The sequence below is a fragment of the Ranitomeya variabilis genome, chromosome 8 (assembly GCF_051348905.1).
Source record: "Ranitomeya variabilis isolate aRanVar5 chromosome 8, aRanVar5.hap1, whole genome shotgun sequence".
NCBI classification, from domain to species: Eukaryota; Metazoa; Chordata; class Amphibia; order Anura; family Dendrobatidae; genus Ranitomeya; species Ranitomeya variabilis.
This window is the reverse complement of record NC_135239.1, coordinates 28,260,693-28,279,185: the sequence shown is the minus strand read 5'-3', so window position 1 is coordinate 28,279,185 and position 18,493 is coordinate 28,260,693. Positions and strand designations below refer to the sequence as shown.

At 44.5% G+C, this 18,493-nt stretch overlaps 1 protein-coding gene across 2 annotated transcripts in view; it reads left to right on the top strand.

Moving 5' to 3' along the window:
* Positions 1-1,239: 1,239 nt before the first annotated feature.
* Positions 1,240-18,493, top strand: part of DDAH1 (dimethylarginine dimethylaminohydrolase 1) — a 63,728-nt gene continuing 46,474 nt past the window's right edge. Inside the window, exon 1 of one of the 2 annotated variants that reach the window (XM_077276317.1) lies at positions 1,240-2,396. In XM_077276317.1, coding sequence (XP_077132432.1) covers positions 1,995-2,396 — 402 coding nt within the window. In that variant the 5' untranslated portion in view covers positions 1,240-1,994. Of the gene's footprint in view, positions 2,397-5,543; positions 6,030-18,493 lie in introns of those variants that run through there. The other variant, XM_077276318.1, reaches the window with a different exon arrangement.

The following is an 18,493-nucleotide window of genomic DNA, read 5'->3' as shown; positions in this document are numbered from 1 at the left end:
ACTTAGTCGTTTAGAACTCTAGGAAAGATTGGTGACAAACTTTGTGCTGCCTGTTACTGGTTGTCACTCAGCTTTCCCCCCCAAAAAAAGTTTTAAAAAATCCATGTATTTTGTGCTAAAAATATTTTTTGCAGTAGGGTTTTATTACAAATTTGGCTTCTGAAGTATGAGTTAACTGAGAATCCTTCAGTGAGCTGGCTATGACAAAGAGTTTGTTACTTTTTTATCTTTCTTTTTTCCAACTCCTCTTGCCTTGTGGTTTATCGGTCAGCCATCAGCTGAGATTAGTGTTTTCGGTCAGATTTTTAGTTGGCTCACTCTGCCAGTAATGAGCAGGGGAAAAAAAATGAGCCTTAAAAGTCAAACGGTGCAACATTTTTAAAGAAACCCAATTGAAAAAATATTTTTGGGGTTTTTTTTTGCCGAAAATACACGCGTTTAAGTCAGAGCGAACATTACACGATTTAATGTGTAATATCATCATCAGGACATTGATCTCTTCATATAGCACCAGCATATTCCACAGCGCTGTACAGAGATTGTCACCAATCACACCAGTTCCTGTCCCCAATGAGACTCACAATTTATTTTTTCCTGTATTTTTTTACACTTCCTAAGAAACCAGGAAACTTCTTGTTATAGTTTCGAACTGCAGAAAGAGCGCAACAAAAACTCAGAAAGAAAATATAATGTATAAACTCCATCCAGATATTGTCAGATTCGAACTGAAGACTGCAAGTCACCAGTGCTAATCAATGGGCCGCCATGGTGAATTAGGGCCTCATTTTTTTTTTCTGATTATGAGACTTGACCAATGGAACTAGAGGACGAAAGTCTCGCACCAATTCCTATACTGTATACACATACAGCGATCTGGAAGGCAGAAACAGTAATAAACCATCTCTGCCTTCTCTAAGAGGAGTCTGGCTGTGTCTGACAGCCGGCTTCCTGCTCCTGCAGCGGCACGATCTCGTGCAGCCACTCTATTATGCGGACCACCCAGATGTTAGTTTTCCTGGTCCTTTATTGATACTGATGGATCAATACGGACGGTATAACGGTACGGACCCGTTATATTCACTCTGCCTCTATTGTACTTTTTTTTTAGATGTCATACAGATGAGAAAAGAAAACCGGACACACGGCTGGCAATACGGACGACGCACGGATGACATTCGTCTGCTTTTCCCGGATGATTTTTCATACCTTATGAGTAGGAGAAGGTACAATTTTTTTATTTTTTTTTCCATATGAGAAAAATGGATTTTCACGTCCAATTTTTGCACGTTCGAAAAAAACAGACGGATAATTCTGACCAGAGTTTGATCGGAGCGTGATCCGACTGTCATCCGTTTCTCCATTCTATCAGTCCCTGAAAATCGCACCGCCCTTTGCTGTCATCCGATACTTTCCTGGCACTATTGACTTACATGGCTGAGTGCGATCCGACCCTCGGATCAAAATCGTACACGTCTCCCCGATTTCCACGGATCGTGAAAAATCACAGCCATGTGAATGGCTCCATAGCTTATCACGGGTCCGAGTGCTGAAAAAAACTTGTACATGAAAATCGGACGTGTGAATGAGCCCCGAGGATTCTAAAAAACGACACAAAAAAAAAATCAGTGTTCACCTACCATAAAAAAAAAACCTGACCAAATTCTTGAACCAGGGTGAGATTATATAGAACCTTTCTTAGAATATTCGCACACGTTTCTGGGCATTTCTTACGTAAACCCTTCCAGCTATATTCCAGGGCGCAGACACATGTGAAAGCAAACAGCTGATCTCTCACGTTGAGCACCACGACCTTTGCTTCCCTCCTGAGTCACAGCAGAGCTATACAGTAACTTCTGAATGGTGGGAATTCAACACCAATGTATTGAAAGGGAAAAACCTCGCCAATCAGGAGGCTCCGTGTTGTGTCAATCAAAGGGACGGCCGGGAATCCAATCAGGGCCGCCCTTACATCTCCACATTGGGATGCGGCTTGCATGCTGCTTTCTGTGGCTGACATGCTGCCTGCAGCCCTACCATCTCCTGTCCACACTACTCTGAGGTTTATCTCTAGGCTCCGATATACCCAAAAGGCATCCATGGCTGCGCTGAACGCTCCCAGCTTTGGAAGATGCACGCACGTCATCACGCGGGCCATCCCTGATTCTTTGTGCCAGGAAGCTTTGCGGATAGATGGCGATTGCACGGTTGACCTGACCAAGGCTAGGCTCCATCACGAGCTTTATATTGGGGTCCTGAGGAACCGACTAGGTCTGAACGTGGTGGAGCTCCCTACGGATGAAAGTCTTCCTGACGCCCCGTTTGTGGAGGACACGGCGATTGTGTGCGAAGGAACAGCCCTGATCACCAGACCTGGAGCGCCGAGCAGAAGGAAGGAGGTACCGTACCCCAAAAGTGTCCATACTGAGAACTTACGGGGGGGTAGTGCTGCCATTTCATCCAGCGATCATACAAGCGTAATAGGTAAAATGTACTGTATGTCTATGACGGATGTGAGCGCGTTCTCCGTACAGCGCCACGGAGTGTGTTGGTGCTATACCATCACAAAGTATAAAGGAGCATGTCATGATAGACAATAGATGTTTTTTTTTATTATTTACTGTATATATATATATATATATATATATATATATATATATATAAATTCACAAGCTTAGAATGAAGTTGCTGCCTATAGAAGTGTATGGGAGCCATGTTACAACACAACCTGTAATACACTAGTGCAAATGAAGCCATTACATGTGTATGTGTATGTGTGTGTGTGTGTGTGTGTATATGTGTATATATATATATATATATATATATATATATATATATATATATATATATATATAACTAAAATACCAAACTCCAGTAGTTTCAGCCATTAAAAATAAATTATATATATATATATATATATATATATATATATATATATATATATATATATATATATATATATATATATTCACAAGCTTAGAATGAAGTTGCTGCCTATAGAAGTGTATGAGAGCCATGTTCAAACAAAGCCTGTAATACACTTGTGTAGATGAGGCTATTACAGGCCATTGTAACATTTCTTCCATACACTTCTATAGGCAGCAGCATCATTCTAAGCTTGTGAATTAAGTATATATTTTTTTATGAATTTTATTCTTTTTTTAGGAGTTTGTTATTTTAGTAATATATATTGGTCTCATCTACGCTAGTGTGTTACAGCTTGTGTTGTAACGAGGCTCCCATGCACTTCTATGGGCAGCAACGTCTGTAAGCATGTGACAGATTTATTATTACTATATTTTTGTTATTGGCTGATATCGATATTTTAGTGCAGCTAGTCCTCCCATGTCTATGAGAAGTAGTACAGCATAGGGGACATCTCCTGTTGTAGCCGCGGGTTGCGTTTATATGGATGGGAAGTTGAAGACGATCATTATATGGAGGTCATATTCGTTCTCTAAAATACTGTTGTTCCCTGTTATCAGCCACTTAATTCTGGAGAGAGGCAGAAAGGAGCTCCCCTCCGTTGGGTGAATGGGGGTCTCCCCTCCAGCTAAGATATGGAGGTACGAAGTGGAGCCCCCCCCACTCTATTACCCACTCAGCTTCCAGTAAAGGGATTTCTTGCCCTAAGTACATATATTATCCATTCCCCACCATTTTCTAGATCTCTGCTTGCTGTCACTGAATGATTTTTTTTTTTTTTTTTTTTAACTTTTATTGTTTTTGCATTCCGATTTTAAATACCTGGACACTTCTAGTCAAACTTGAGGACTTTCTGAAAGTTAGGAACATTTTAGGTCACTGAACTGCTACATTATAGCTGCACATTGTCGCCAAGTATCAGGACAGACGAGAGATTAGTCCTGTGTGTGTATTTAGCGCATCCATGAGATTGTCTAGAGGGAGACAACTGTAGCAAACCCTCAGCTGTGAGAGGTATTGGGTTTGATTTTCGGCATCGGATTAGAGAATAAGGGGCACTTCTATTCACTGAAAGCGGCGAGCTTGAAAATGGTGAATATTAATAGTCCAAGGATGTTAGAAAGTTTCCTTTTAACTCTTGGAGAATGGGCATAGCCCAACAATAATGGAACCTCCGAGCTCCGGTATTTAACCCTCTAAATTCCACAATGGGCGCTATTCACTACATACCAATGTACCCCACCCCCATTCCGTATAGATCTTGTCATAGGGGATACCTAGTATGGGAAGACAGTCCAGGCTAGATTGAAGGACCACAAGCCTGTCTGACCATCTTCTTAAAGGGATTGTCCATCATTGGACAACCCCCTTATTACTGGGTCTAGGGTGGTGAAAAACAATTTTAAAAACAAAACTCCTGGACTAGTGTTGCTCCTCTATATACTCAATGCAGTATCATATCACTTTTTAATCCCTTTCACCTCTTTGGGTCATCTAAAAACGTCAATTTATACGTCTATGGGAGCCATATTACAAAACTATACGACTTGGACCAGTAGTGGACAACCCCTTTAAACAGCTCCCTTCATGCTATAAATATATAAATATATTCCAAAACATTATAGCTGCAACATAGAAATAAAAGCAAAAAAGTAATGATGAGAAAACCTACAAAAACACGATTTTTTTTTTTTATAAGAAAAACTAATTAATAACTAGAAGTCACTAAATATACAATAACGCACGTGCATCCAATATCCTTACAACAGTAAGGACCCGTAAATACATTTTATTTATGATCAGTTTATGCTGTAAATGTTAGAATATGATAAAATAGCAAACACAAATAATTTGCATTCGTTACAAAAACAAACAAACATAGTAAAGTCCCAAAATATGAAATTTTATGCAAACACTCTGTATGATTATAAGGCCAGGGTCAAACGACCATTTTCTCTCTATCGGAGCGTGATCAGATTTTTCCAGAGGAAAAAAAAAATTCTCCACCTTCTGTCATATTGGACTGCACTTGGATGTCATCTGAGCGCAATCCGATATTTTTTTTTAAAGGGACCATAGACATGAATGGGTGAGTTTCATCCAATTCTCGGAGGCAAATTGTTCAAGTGGTCCGAAGAAAAATTGGACACGGGCACGATCCCATTGAATAACATAGGGACGAGCGCTATACGTCAAAAGCATGGATAGCACTCGTCTGATTTAAGCTCTAACTGTAATAATCTGTACAAAAAAAGTCAAGCATTATATAGAATTATTATCATTTTTGTATCCTGTAAATAAAAATAAAACTGGAGCAGAATTGTTTGTTTCAGCATTTTTGCCGAAATAAAAATTTATATAAAATTATTATTAATATAAACTAATGTAAATAGATCACAATTGTCGTCTACAAAAGTGACAGCAAAAAAACAACAAACAAACTGTGCAGAATGGAAACTGAGAAGGAAAGTAGGAAGCCTGAAGGGGTTAAGAATAGTAGTACGGATTGATGGCGATATTTGCAGTTAGGGGCAGGGTGTCCGCTATGGGATTTCCTGGATGATGCTACAACCTGCTGCCGGGGAACATCCGCTCATCAGAATGAATGAAGCCGCCGCGCTCGGCTCAGCACCAGGCAGGGATGCAGCTGTCATCCAATCAGCTGGCAGCGATAAGTGACCAATGGCAACCGGCATTACATCTCTGTTCTAGGGACCGCTTTACATTTGGGCTTTGCCTCTCGCTAGGGCTCTGTTTACACCGTGGGGCGCTGATCCCGGGCACGGTCCATTCAGTATTGTATCGCCATGTCTGTGCACCCTTTGTCAGGCTTAGGTAAATGCACACACGCCATAGTGCGAGGCATCCCAGACTCCTTCAGCCAGCAGGCTCTCCGGATGACACAAAGTGGAGAGGTGGACACCGCCAGGGCGAGGAGGGAGCTGGAGCTGTATACCAGGGTCTTAAAGGACAAGCTGGGGCTGCAGGTGGTCCAGTTAGAGGCTGAAAACACAATGCCGGACGCCCCCTTTGTGGAAGACATTGCTGTAGTGCTCAATGAAACCGCCCTGGTGACCAGACCTGGGGCCCCCAGCCGGAGGAAAGAGGTAAATGACCTACGACCTGGCGCTGTTAACCCTTTATTGCATGCCCAGAGAAGCGTAGAGCCTATATATATATATATTTATTATTATTATTTAACTTATATATTATTATATATGTAATTTGTACTTGCTTTTTTTTTATTATTTCTTATTATTATTATTTTTTTTTTAAGATTGCAATCTGCGTACAAGGTGTGGCTCCTGTGTGCCAGTCTTCTAGGGCCAGGCTGTGCCCACCAGCACCATCTGCTCGCTGCAAGCTGCTGATTAGGAATTTCAGGCTCTTATCAGCAGATTTAGCAAATGCAATTTACCCGACAGACAACAAAGGATTAAACATTTTTTTGTTACTATTTCCACGAATTCTCTAATTGTATGAAAGGCCGTAATCCGTGTTGGCCTCTGAGCTGTGCCAGGGCGAGATAACCGGAGGCACGATTACCACTGGTGAGATCTATGGAGAGATGGGTACAGAGGTCACAAACCGCAGAAGATACAACATTATCATACAGACACTTTGTATCTTCTGGGGATTGTCATCCAGCGTTCATTAACTATAAAGGCTGAATTACCGTAATGGCTGAGCGGCTGCCAGACGCCGGCTGGGGTCAGTAATGGGATATACACACAGACTGGAGGATAAATCCACATGGAATACAGTAATCAATAATATGGAGGAGACGCAGCAGCGATAGAGCGCACTGCCTACAGACTGCTCACCGCCCCATAGTGCCACAGCCCGCCAGGGAGTGTCCTGGCATGTTACACGCTGATTGTGGTGCAGTCGCTGTGTAATAATGAAGTTATCAATGATATAGAAGAATCCAAATACTGAATATTTCTATTTAATATTCTAATATATGAGAAATAAACCAAGCAAGACTAGGGTCAGACGACGGATATTCTCATCCGAGAGAATCGGGATCCGATTTTTTTTTTCGAATTAGGAGAAGATAAAAATTCTCCATTCTGCCATCTGAGTGCAGTCCACTTTTTTTTTTCTACCGACTCATTGACTTGCATGGTCGAATATCAGGTCAAACTCGTGCACACTGCGATTTATTTTTATTTTATCTCGGACAGATTCTGAAAAATATATCTTACATGTGCACGGCCTCATAGAATAACATTGCTTCGAGTGTGATCCTGCGTTTTGTCGTATTACACTCGGATTGAAAATACGGTCACGGGCATGAGCCCTAAAGAAAGAAAAATGGCAGCACAGCACAACTCTAAAAAATTACAGGTGCAAACCTCCAGGCTTTAACCCAAAAACAGCAAGTTCAAAAACAGCAGAACTCAAAGATGACTAACTAAAAATATCTATTTGTCCAATATGTGTCCATATAGATTAATGATATCAGAGGTTCGCAGGCGCTGACAGGTAGCAGCGGTACTAGCACTGGGCAGGCGCTGACAGGTAGCAGCGGTACTAGCACTGGGCAGGCGCTGACAGGTAGCAGCGGTACTAGCACTGGGCAGGCGCTGACAGGTAGCAGCGGTACTAGCACTGGGCAGGCGCTGACAGGTAGCAGCGGTACTAGCACTGGGCAGGCGCTGACAGGTAGCAGCGGTACTAGCACTGGGCAGGCGCTGACAGGTAGCAGCGGTACTAGCACTGGGCAGGCGCTGACAGGTAGCTGCGGTACTAGCACTGGGCAGGCGCTGACATGTAGCTGCGGTACTAGCACTGGGCAGGCGCTGACAGGTAGCTGCGGTACTAGCACTGGGCAGGCGCTGACAGGTAGCTGCGGTACTAGCACTGGGCAGGCGCTGACATGTAGCTGCGGTACTAGCACTGGGCAGGCGCTGACATGTAGCTGCGGTACTAGCACTGGGCAGGCGCTGACAGGTAGCTGCGGTACTAGCACTGGGCAGGCGCTGACAGGTAGCAGCGGTACTAGCACTGGGCAGGCGCTGACAGGTAGCTGCGGTACTAGCACTGGGCAGGCGCTGACATGTAGCTGCGGTACTAGCACTGGGCAGGCGCTGACAGGTAGCAGCGGTACTAGCACTGGGCAGGCGCTGACAGGTAGCAGCGGTACTAGCACTGGGCAGGCGCTGACAGGTAGCAGCGGTACTAGCACTGGGCAGGCGCTGACAGGTAGCAGCGGTACTAGCACTGGGCGATCTTCTCTCTGCACCACACCCCGCTCCAGCTTTGTTGCAGTGTTCATGAGTTACACAAAGCTTGGAAGGACTGTCTGTCGCTACATAATGGCTGGGGAAGGGGCAGCCAGCCGGAAAATGAGTCTCTAAGTGGCGGGGAGGGAAGTGGAGTTGGAAGCCTTCCTGAGAAAAACAAAATAATGGCATGAAAAATCCCATTCTAATAAATAGCGGGGAGATTGCAGGAGATGCCATCGATTTCAGAGTGATGTGCAGATCCTTCTTACGAAATCTTGTATTTTAACGATGTGTTTTTAGTTTAGAACTTGCCCAGAACTTTAATAGATCTTTCTTTTTGGTAAATGATGGAAAGTTTTTGCTGCTAAATAAAAAGATATAATTTTCTCATAATACAAAAATAGAAACAGCGTGACCTAGTAAATATCCCCACAAAAATACAGTATTCTCCACTCACAATGACAGTCACTGGGACTTAGTTGTTTTTTTTATTAAACAGCCAATACTTCTTTCTGATGAATCACTGGCCTGGGGACAGACTTGGTGACATGTTTTTGCATTTAGTGGGGTCTCGGCACATGGACCCCTAGATATGCTATCTTTTTCTCAAGGAGGGATCAACTGTAATAATTCCCGTTGGATTGAATTCTATATAGTCTAAGAAAAAAAAACAAACGAAGCAATAAAAAAAATCCCCTTTGTAGATTGTGATGATTTTAGAAGAAACTTCCATGCGATTCCTTTAGAGCAGACATGGGCAAAGTGTGGCCATTTGGCTGTTCTGATTCAGCCCGCGGCCTGGATATCCAAAGAGCTGGATACAGTGGTGTCCCACACAACATGGCGGCCCCCAGCCCGGCTTCTCACTTTCACCAGCATCTGCATCCTATGGAGTCTGCATCCTTGGGATTCCGATACCAGTGGAAACCATGATTGATCAGGGAGTCATCATCTCCCTCTCACATCACTGAGCCTGTGTGTCTGAGAGCGCAGCAGGAGCGATGACGACACTACATTGCACCACCTGTTCCTCCGTACACAGCGAAGACTGGAGCAGAAAGGAAACGGGGATAGTTGAGTAGATTTAGTTGTTTGCTTTTTTTATTGACCATACACTGTGGGAACATCATTATGTGCAAGGGGCTTTGTGGGGATATTACACTATGTAGTGGGCTGTGTGGAAATGTCATGCTGTGTGGGGACGTTATACTGCGTGGGGGGCTGTGTGAGCAGTCTCTTCTTACCTCAGCACTCTTGTTATCTCCAGTATTAGATCAGATAAAATGGTGGTCAGCAGAGTGAGCAGCCTCTTCTCACCTTAGCAGCTCAGGTATCTTTAGCATTAGATTAGATACATGGTGTGGACAGCAGTGTGAGCAGCCTCTTCTTACCTCAGCACCCCTGGTATCTCCAGTATTAGATCAGATAAAATGGTGAACAGCAGTGTGAGCAGTCTCTTCTTACCTCAGCACTCCTTGTTTCTCTACTATCAGATCAGACAGATAGGGTGGAAAGCAGTGTGAGCAGCCTCTTCTTCTTACCTCAGCACTCATGGTATCTCCACTATTAGATCCGATAGACAGAGGGAGAGCAGTGTGAGCAGCCTCTTCTTACCTCAGCACCCCTGATATCTCCAGTATTAGGTCAGATAGATAGTGTGGACAGGAATGTGAGCAGCCTCTTCTTACCTCAGCACTCCTGGTATTTCCAGTATTAGGTCAGATAGACAGGGTGGACAGCAGTGTGAGCAGCCTCTTCTTACCTCAGCACCCTGGCATCTCCAGTATTAGATCATATAGACATGGTGGACAGCAGTGTGAGCAGCCTCTTCTTACCTCAGCACCCTGGCATCTCCAGTATTAGATCATATAGACATGGTGGACAGCAGTGTGAGCAGCCTCTTCTTATCTCGGCACCCTGGCATCTCCAGTATTAGATCATATAGACATGGTGGACAGCAGTGTGAGCAGCCTCTTCTTACCTCAGCACCCTGGCATCTCCAGTATTAGATCATATAGACATGGTGGACAGCAGTGTGAGCAGCCTCTTCTTACCTCAGCACCCCTGATATCTCCAGTATTAGGTCAGATAGATAGTGTGGACAGGAATGTGAGCAGCCTCTTCTTACCTCAGCACTCCTGGTATTTCCAGTATTAGGTCAGATAGACATGGTGGACAGCAGTGTGAGCAGCCTCTTCTTACCTCAGCACCCTGGCATCTCCAGTATTAGATCATATAGACAGGGTGGACAGCAGTGTGAGCAGCCTCTTCTTACCTCAGCACCCTGGCATCTCCAGTATTAGATCATATAGACATGGTGGACAGCAGTGTGAGCAGCCTCTTCTTACCTCAGCACCCCTGATATCTCCAGTATTAGGTCAGATAGATAGTGTGGACAGGAATGTGAGCAGCCTCTTCTTACCTCAGCACTCCTGGTATTTCCAGTATTAGGTCAGATAGACATGGTGGACAGCAGTGTGAGCAGCCTCTTCTTACCTCAGCACCCTGGCATCTCCAGTATTACATCAGATAGACATGGTGGACAGCAGTGTGAGCAGCCTCTTCTTACCTCAGCACCCTGGCATCTCCAGTATTAGATCATATAGACAGGGTGGACAGCAGTGTGAGCAGCCTCTTCTTACCTCAGCACTCCTGATATCTCCAGTATTAGATCAGGATATCTACCTGGGGTACATCTTCCCGCTCATAGACTCTTGTCCTACTTAACATTCTTGTCAGTGTAGCAAGGCAGTAACCTTTTTAATGTACTGCAGTGATTACCTCCCTGGAAAAAACTATTGTAATTTGCTAACTAAAGGTTTTTAGGAATTTATTTATGATGGTATTTCCTTTTTCTTATTTTTTCTGAGGCCTTTCACATAAATCACTTGGCATCAGGAAGTATAAATGGTTTAATTCTTGACATCTGCGGTTGTTTTCTAGAATGTTCTGTTACGGTAAGCCTATATGGCGTTGTGTCATGGACTATTTACTGTACATTATGGGCCACACATTGCTGACAATCCAGTCTGCGGATAAATATTATTAGGCAGCAGATTTTCATTGTAGTCTAATCTTTAGTCACATTCTCTTTTTTATTTGTTTTTTTTGCAGCTCAGTGAATTTACAGTAAATATTGGTACACAAGACAGACGTGTTATCCATACAGTCAATTTCTAGGCAGTAGATATTGGTGGAAATAAAAGTTGAGCTTCGGGTTAGCGAAAAATGTGGGGGGGGGGTTTCGGTAGAGATGACCATGATCTTCACATTCAATATCTAAGTCTCATATAGGACTTGTGGGAAGCCGAGAAAAGGGTAGCAGTCTGGTGGGGTCCTCACGTTGTAAAACTGCTTTTACCATTCTTGCCTTCTGACCTCATGACTGTGCAGAGTCACCATTTTGTACACAAGGAAGGAAAAAGTTTGATGATCTTTCCATATATATGAGGGTCCACCAAATGGTTCCTCATATCTCCTCTTCCCAGGCCCCTGTGAGCGTTGTTGAAGGCAGGTCAGGTCACAGAACAATAATGCCCAACCTCACTAAATGTGGTTCTTCCATCTAATAAAGTGGTGGCATATCTCCAGTGCTCAGCTTCCCACCTGTAAAGAGAATTTAGGTGGCCATTTTCGTCCTTTTTCTTGTATATCCTCACAAGTACTTGAATGAAACTGGGTTGTAGTACATCGAACCTGTGCATGAAAAATGCAGAGTGCCACCTCCAGGACCTCAGCTGATGGCCAGATTAGAAGGCTGTGGTACTCTAAGCACTATATTCTATCTTTCAGTCGCATGGGTCCTAGAGGTTAAGATGGCAATACACACTCAATAGCTGTCAGCTAAACCCTTTTCCTCCCGACATCTCCATATAGATGTGAGCTTGGTTCGGCCAAATGTTCATGTCTTCTTAATGGTGAACAAAAGTAAGCCAGTGGCAAACAAATCTGGTGACAGCTTGTACCTATAATTCAACATGCCGAAACATGTTTTTCCCTCAATATAAGTCAAAAGAAAGTTTGTCCAACATCAGGTGGTCAACTGCGCCCCTCCGATGCTGGCAGGTTTAGCCAACCTTAAACTGCATTTAGGTCTTTGTGCACATGACCGTATTTTCGGACCGCGTGCGATCCAACAAAACATTGGATGGAACTCTGACCAATGTTATTTTATGGGGATGGACAGAGACCTGGTCCAAGGAAAAAAATTGCAACATACCTGATTTTGATCCAATAATTGGCTCGCACTCGGCCATGCAAATCAATAAGTCTGTGGATTTTCACGGAATGACAAAATGGAGAAGATGGAGACATTTTTATTATCCTCATAAGAGAAAATCAGATCACACTTTTAACCCGAGTGTGATTAGCATACTCGGACCGATTTTCTCGGATGAGAGAATATCCGGTGGTGTGACCCTAGCCCTAAGAACACTCATTTCATGATAATCTTTCAGTGTAAACCGGCTACCAATCTTTCTATAAATGGGCCAAACGCATGTTCATCCAGGGAAAATATCGTCATTCTCAGCGGTGCATCGTTCTGTATAAACAGGACTCTCACTGCCGAGAACCATGCGGCCTATGTGTACTGAGCGATCTAGTATAGAACCATGATTGATCGCTCAGTGTGTTTTGTTTACCGTTGTCCATCTGGCTAGTAAACAACCACCGATTAGTAAAAGTTTACCGGTCGTTTAGTGCCGCCGGTCGGTCTGTTTTAAGGTACCATTATTCTATTATGTATGACCACCAACGTTCCCCAAAGGATGAAAGATTAGTGGACAGGCCCCTAATTTAGTGGGAAACGTCTTTTTGATGCTTGCAAATCCACAAAAAATTGCTTTCCAAAATTCGGTGGGAAGTCTTCTTGGAAGATTGTAGATGGGTTGGTCAGGTTTCCAGAATAGACCATGCATCATGTATGTGGGTGATATTATCAGCTCCAGCTGCTGACACTAGGTTGGACGAATCTACCCAGAGATAACCGGTTAGCGAGTCGACAGTGCGTCCGATATAGCAGCTGGACTTCACGGTATTTCTGCAATGTGGGTGGATGAATTAATGTCTTCGAGCTCAAGGATTTCCATATTGGCAATCTTCTGCCTATTGGCCACTCGAGCATCATCTATAATCATGAGCAATTATGCAGATTCCCAGCTCTGTGTCCCTCATATAGATAATTGTAGACTTCACCTTTAATTTTGGAGGAGAGATGGCAGATAATGTATTAGCCTGGCAGCTGAAGCTTTCGGCTCTCCCACCTGGAAGATCCCGTGACCGGAGAGATTCTATACATTCTTTTGACAGGAAGATGCAGAAGAAAATGAGACATTTTGGTGACCTGGTGGCATACTGTGAAAATAACAGAATATTGTGAAATGGAAGAGGAAGCAATTAAACTTCACATTTATGGAGAGCAGTTTCTGAGCAGCGGGCGGCCAGTGACGGTGGGATTTTTTTCTTTTTTTTTTTTTTGGCCAATGTTCAATCAGTTGTCATTATGCATACCCACAGATGCACTTCAATTATCTACTGCGTGGTGTGCACAATTATGTATATGTGTGTACAGGGATCTAGAAGAGCTCTCACATTTAAGTGCTCAAACAAATCAGATGAACGTCGTCCAAATCTGAAGATTTTGGTGGGACTGGCCAACCATCCAATATATATGGAGGTGTTCTTATTCTCCCTGATGGTAGATGTCAACAGACATCAGGATTGGGCATGTTCGATTTCAACATGCCCAATCCTTAGTTCTCATGAGACCACTGCAGCCAATCACCGGTCAATACATACCACCATATGGTGCTCACACGCCAGGCATCATACCACCATATGGTGCCCACACCCAAGTACATACCAACATATGGTGCTCACACACCAGGTACATACGACCATATGGTGCTCACACCCAAGTAAATACCACCATATGGTGCTCACACACCAGGCATCATACCATCTTATGGTGCTCACACGCCAGGTACATACAACCATATGGTGCTTACACACCAGGTACATACCACCATATGGTGCTCACACGCCAGGCATCATACCACCATATGGTGCCCACACCCAAGTACATACCAACATATGGTGCTCACACACCAGGTACATACGACCATATGGTGCTCACACCCAAGTAAATACCACCATATGGTGCTCACACACCAGGCATCATACCATCTTATGGTGCTCACACGCCAGGTACATACAACCATATGGTGCTCACACACCAGGTACATTCCATCATATGGTGCTCACACACCAGGTACATTCCATCATATGGTGCTCACACACCAGGTATATTCCACCATATGGTGCTCACACACCAGGTACATACCACCATATGGTGCTCACACCCAAGTACATTCCACCATATGGTGCTCACACACCAGGTACATTCCACCATATGGTGCTCACACACCAGGTACATTCCACCATATGGTGCTCACACACCAGGTACATTCCACCATATGGTGCTCACACACCAGGTACATTCCACCATATGGTGCTCACACACCAGGTACATTCCACCATATGGTGCTCACACACCAGGTACATTCCACCATATGGTGCTCACACACCAGGTACATTCCACCATATGGTGCTTACACACCAGGTACATACCACCATATGGTGCTCACACACCAGGTACATTCCACCATATGGTGCTCACACACCAGGCATCATACGACCATATGGTGCTCACACACCAGGCATCATACCACCATATGGTGCTCACACGCCAGGTACATACAACCATATGGTGCCCACACCCAAGTACGTACTACCATATGGTGCTCACACCCAAGTACATACTACCATATGGTGCTCACACCCAAGTACATACCCCCATATGGTGCTCACACGCCAGGCATCATACCCCCATATGGTGCTCACACGCCAGGCATCATACCCCCATATGGTGCTCACACGCCAGGCATCATACCCCCATATGGTGCTCACACGCTAGGTACGTACCATCATATAGTGCTCACATAACAGTACATTATTAACAGTGCCTTACAAAATGTAATTGACACTGCTATAATTCATATTCTGTTTTGTGGTGGTCACAATCCTCCGGAACACTTATTCGACCACAAGGATCACACATCCCTAAAGTCGACCCTCAATGCATATTTGTGGCTAGTCAGTATGGTCAACTGACCATACACAGGGGATTGTAACTGAATAATCCCATCCGTCTCAGACTTTTAATAAAGTTGTCAAATGGCAAAAGTTTTCAATAACTTTGACTTTTTTTCCTCTTGTCCTGATTGTGCTAAATATGGCACTTTTAATAATTATTTTTTGGGGAACACGCATCAGGAATTGACATCCTGGAGAGATGTAGATAAGCCGCCCCGAGTAATATCATCACATCTATGGGCTCGCCGGCTCGCGTGCCGATATTTTAATCTCTGCAGGGTGTGTGGTGCCAGTAACTGGAGCTACATATAATTTAACGGTGGCTCATGATATTTTACACGTCATTGCCCATAGTTAGGGGTTAAGTGTCAGCGGCGTTGACATGTAATATGGGGAGCAGCAGGTGGTCAGAGGTGCACACAACATATCTGGAAACAAAGCCGTCTTGTGAGTGGGACATTGGGGGCATTGTTCTGTCGCTCGGTTTTAGCATTCCATTGTCGGTCCTATAACAAACTGTTGGTTCTGTGATACTAAAAGTTAAGAACAATTCATCACTTTCTGTCCAGCGGCCAACGAAAATGTCTACGTTGGGCACGTGCCACAAAATTGGAGTTAGTTCATTTTATCCTCCTGCAGCCTCTGCCCGGGGCATTGGATCTCATTCTACGTCATCGACCTCAGTGTTGTGGCATCTCTCTATGCCAGTTTCCCTGGGTGACCTATTTGCCTCTAATACAAGGTATGCCCAATATTCACGGCTGGATCCTTACGACCAATGTAATCCACAATCAACGAAGTCCAACCAAATACTGAAACGTTTTCCATCTGATTTTATCCTGTAATTTGACAGTAATTAGTTATCCATGGTTGGACACCACACAACATTACTAGACGATATGCACAATGTTCCTCAGCAATGCCCATCGGACCACTCTGTGGTATTGGGGTATGTGCATGCAGCGCCCCAGAGTCCTGGTCGTTGCAGTACCGTTGCTCCACCACTAAGGGGGGCTATGGTACGTCTGATGGCACTGAAGGAGTTCATCTGACCAGGTATCACAGTCACCAATACATTTCACAGTCTGGCCTCCAGGGGGAGCTAAGGGTTCTATTTATTAGGCCACTCCTCACAATCTGGTAAAACTGGGGGTTAGGCAGGAAGTTAGGAGAGAAAGCTGACTGGGTTGGAACCAGGCAACACCTTGTGGCAGAGTGTGTTGTAGGGGAAGATTCAGAGGGGTCCCTGTCAGGGGTGGGATCCTGACAGAGGCCTAGCAACCAGAGAGAATGTTACGGGACCGCGCCTGTACGAGATAGCGGCGGTGCCCTAAGAAAGGACAAGAAGCGAGGTTTATTGTGCTGAGTGAGAAACGAGATCAACGCAACAAGGGGAATACCAGTAGGAGTCGTGCTGTAAGACGAGGCAACATCCTATTGAGGCGCATAACCGGTGGCCGGAACGCCGAGGAAGTATAGAGCTCCAAGCCAAACTTCAAACCTACGGCAGGACAGTCAGTTATAGGCGGGCTGTCTCACCCAATTGACCTAGGAAGACACAGGGGGGGGTAACAACAGGAGTGGGGCGACGCTAGAGTCCCGGAAGAGCTCCGAGCCTCCCCGTCATACGGGTGCGTCCTAACCATAAGATCTGGGGGACGTGGAAGAACATCAGAATCGAGTTGTGAGGGAACACGAGAAACAGACACAACAGTTGTGAGGACTATCCCGTGGTGCTCAGCAGGGAAGGACTACAACACACAAGCGCTAGCAGGTAGGCACAGATTTCCACCTGCAAAGAGAACTCTGGAGGTGCCATCGGACCGGCCGGACTTGCGCAGCCCGGTTAACCGTATTCCGGATTGAGGATCCTGAAGCCTTCAGTAAAGAGGTAAAGAGACTGCAACCTGGTGTCCTCGTTATTTACTGCAACCTGCACCGCACCACTACAACATCATCACCATCTCGCTCACCTATCATTGTACGCCCCTCAGCAGGGTCACGGACCGGGTCTAGCCACCGTGACAACCCCAGAACAGAGACTCAGAGGCCCGGTACCGGGTACCCCTCGGCCCTGCGGCAGTGGGGGCGCTGCATGCACTTGATGGTTTTGTTTTTTTTTTGGAGGTGGTCAAAAACTATGAGTTTTCTAATGAAAACCCGTTCCAGAAACGCTCCTCCTTTGGGAAGTATTTCGAGGAGCTTTTAACTTCTTGAAGAGTTGTTTGGAAATAATTTTTTTTCCCGTTAAGCGTTTCTTCCAGTATTTTGATTGGACTTAAGTTTTAAGTGTATTCCATCAGGAGATGCTTCAAAGGAGTGACATGCACTTTCTTTATCCCCACCAGACTGAAGATGTGAACAGCAAGGTTTATGGTACAGTAGAAATGAAGAGACACAGCCTATAAAGCATTTTTTGGTGTTTTTTTCCCCTCTTCTTTTGGACTGGACACACTCCAGAAAACTCCACTTCCACATACCCTGAGAGTCTTTTGGCATGGTCTTCCCATTACTATTTAGAATGCATTTCTTTAGCCCTGGATGGACTGAGACCTCATGGATCTCCATAGTTGATGGGCACCTTTCATGTGAAGCCACGACTACCCCCATGAACACCATCTTCCCTCTATAAGGGATTATTGGCATGTTCTTCAGATAGACAACCAGGATATGATCAACAAAGTGTGAGGATCATATGGACATCTTGACTTTTTGTTACTTAGGAACTTGAAAGAACTTGATGGTCACACCAATGGAAGAAGGATGATGCCAGCAACTAATATTCTCTTGGCTTTTTGTTTACTACTTATTGACCTCAAGAAGTTGGATTGGCTTGGCAGTGGTGCACTTTGGCAAATATTGTGATGATTTTACTATAACGCATCTTCTACTTTGACACCTCAGTCGTCTCCTGCTCCTATTTTGCCTACAGCTCCTTTGAGCAACTTTACTGTTCACCTTTGATAGGCAAAATATGAAACGCTAGTAAAATTGATATTTTAGAAGGCAAAAATGCCAACCTCTTAGATGGGCTCAGGTAGGGAGATGTGCAACTGTAGCATTATACAGAAGGTCACATTGCTTGATACGAAATTCAGATGTTGGAAAATGAAGGTTTACTCTGAGCTCTCAGTTCCCGCTACGTCCGGTACAGACAGAACGTCTACTGATTATTCTGATAAAAC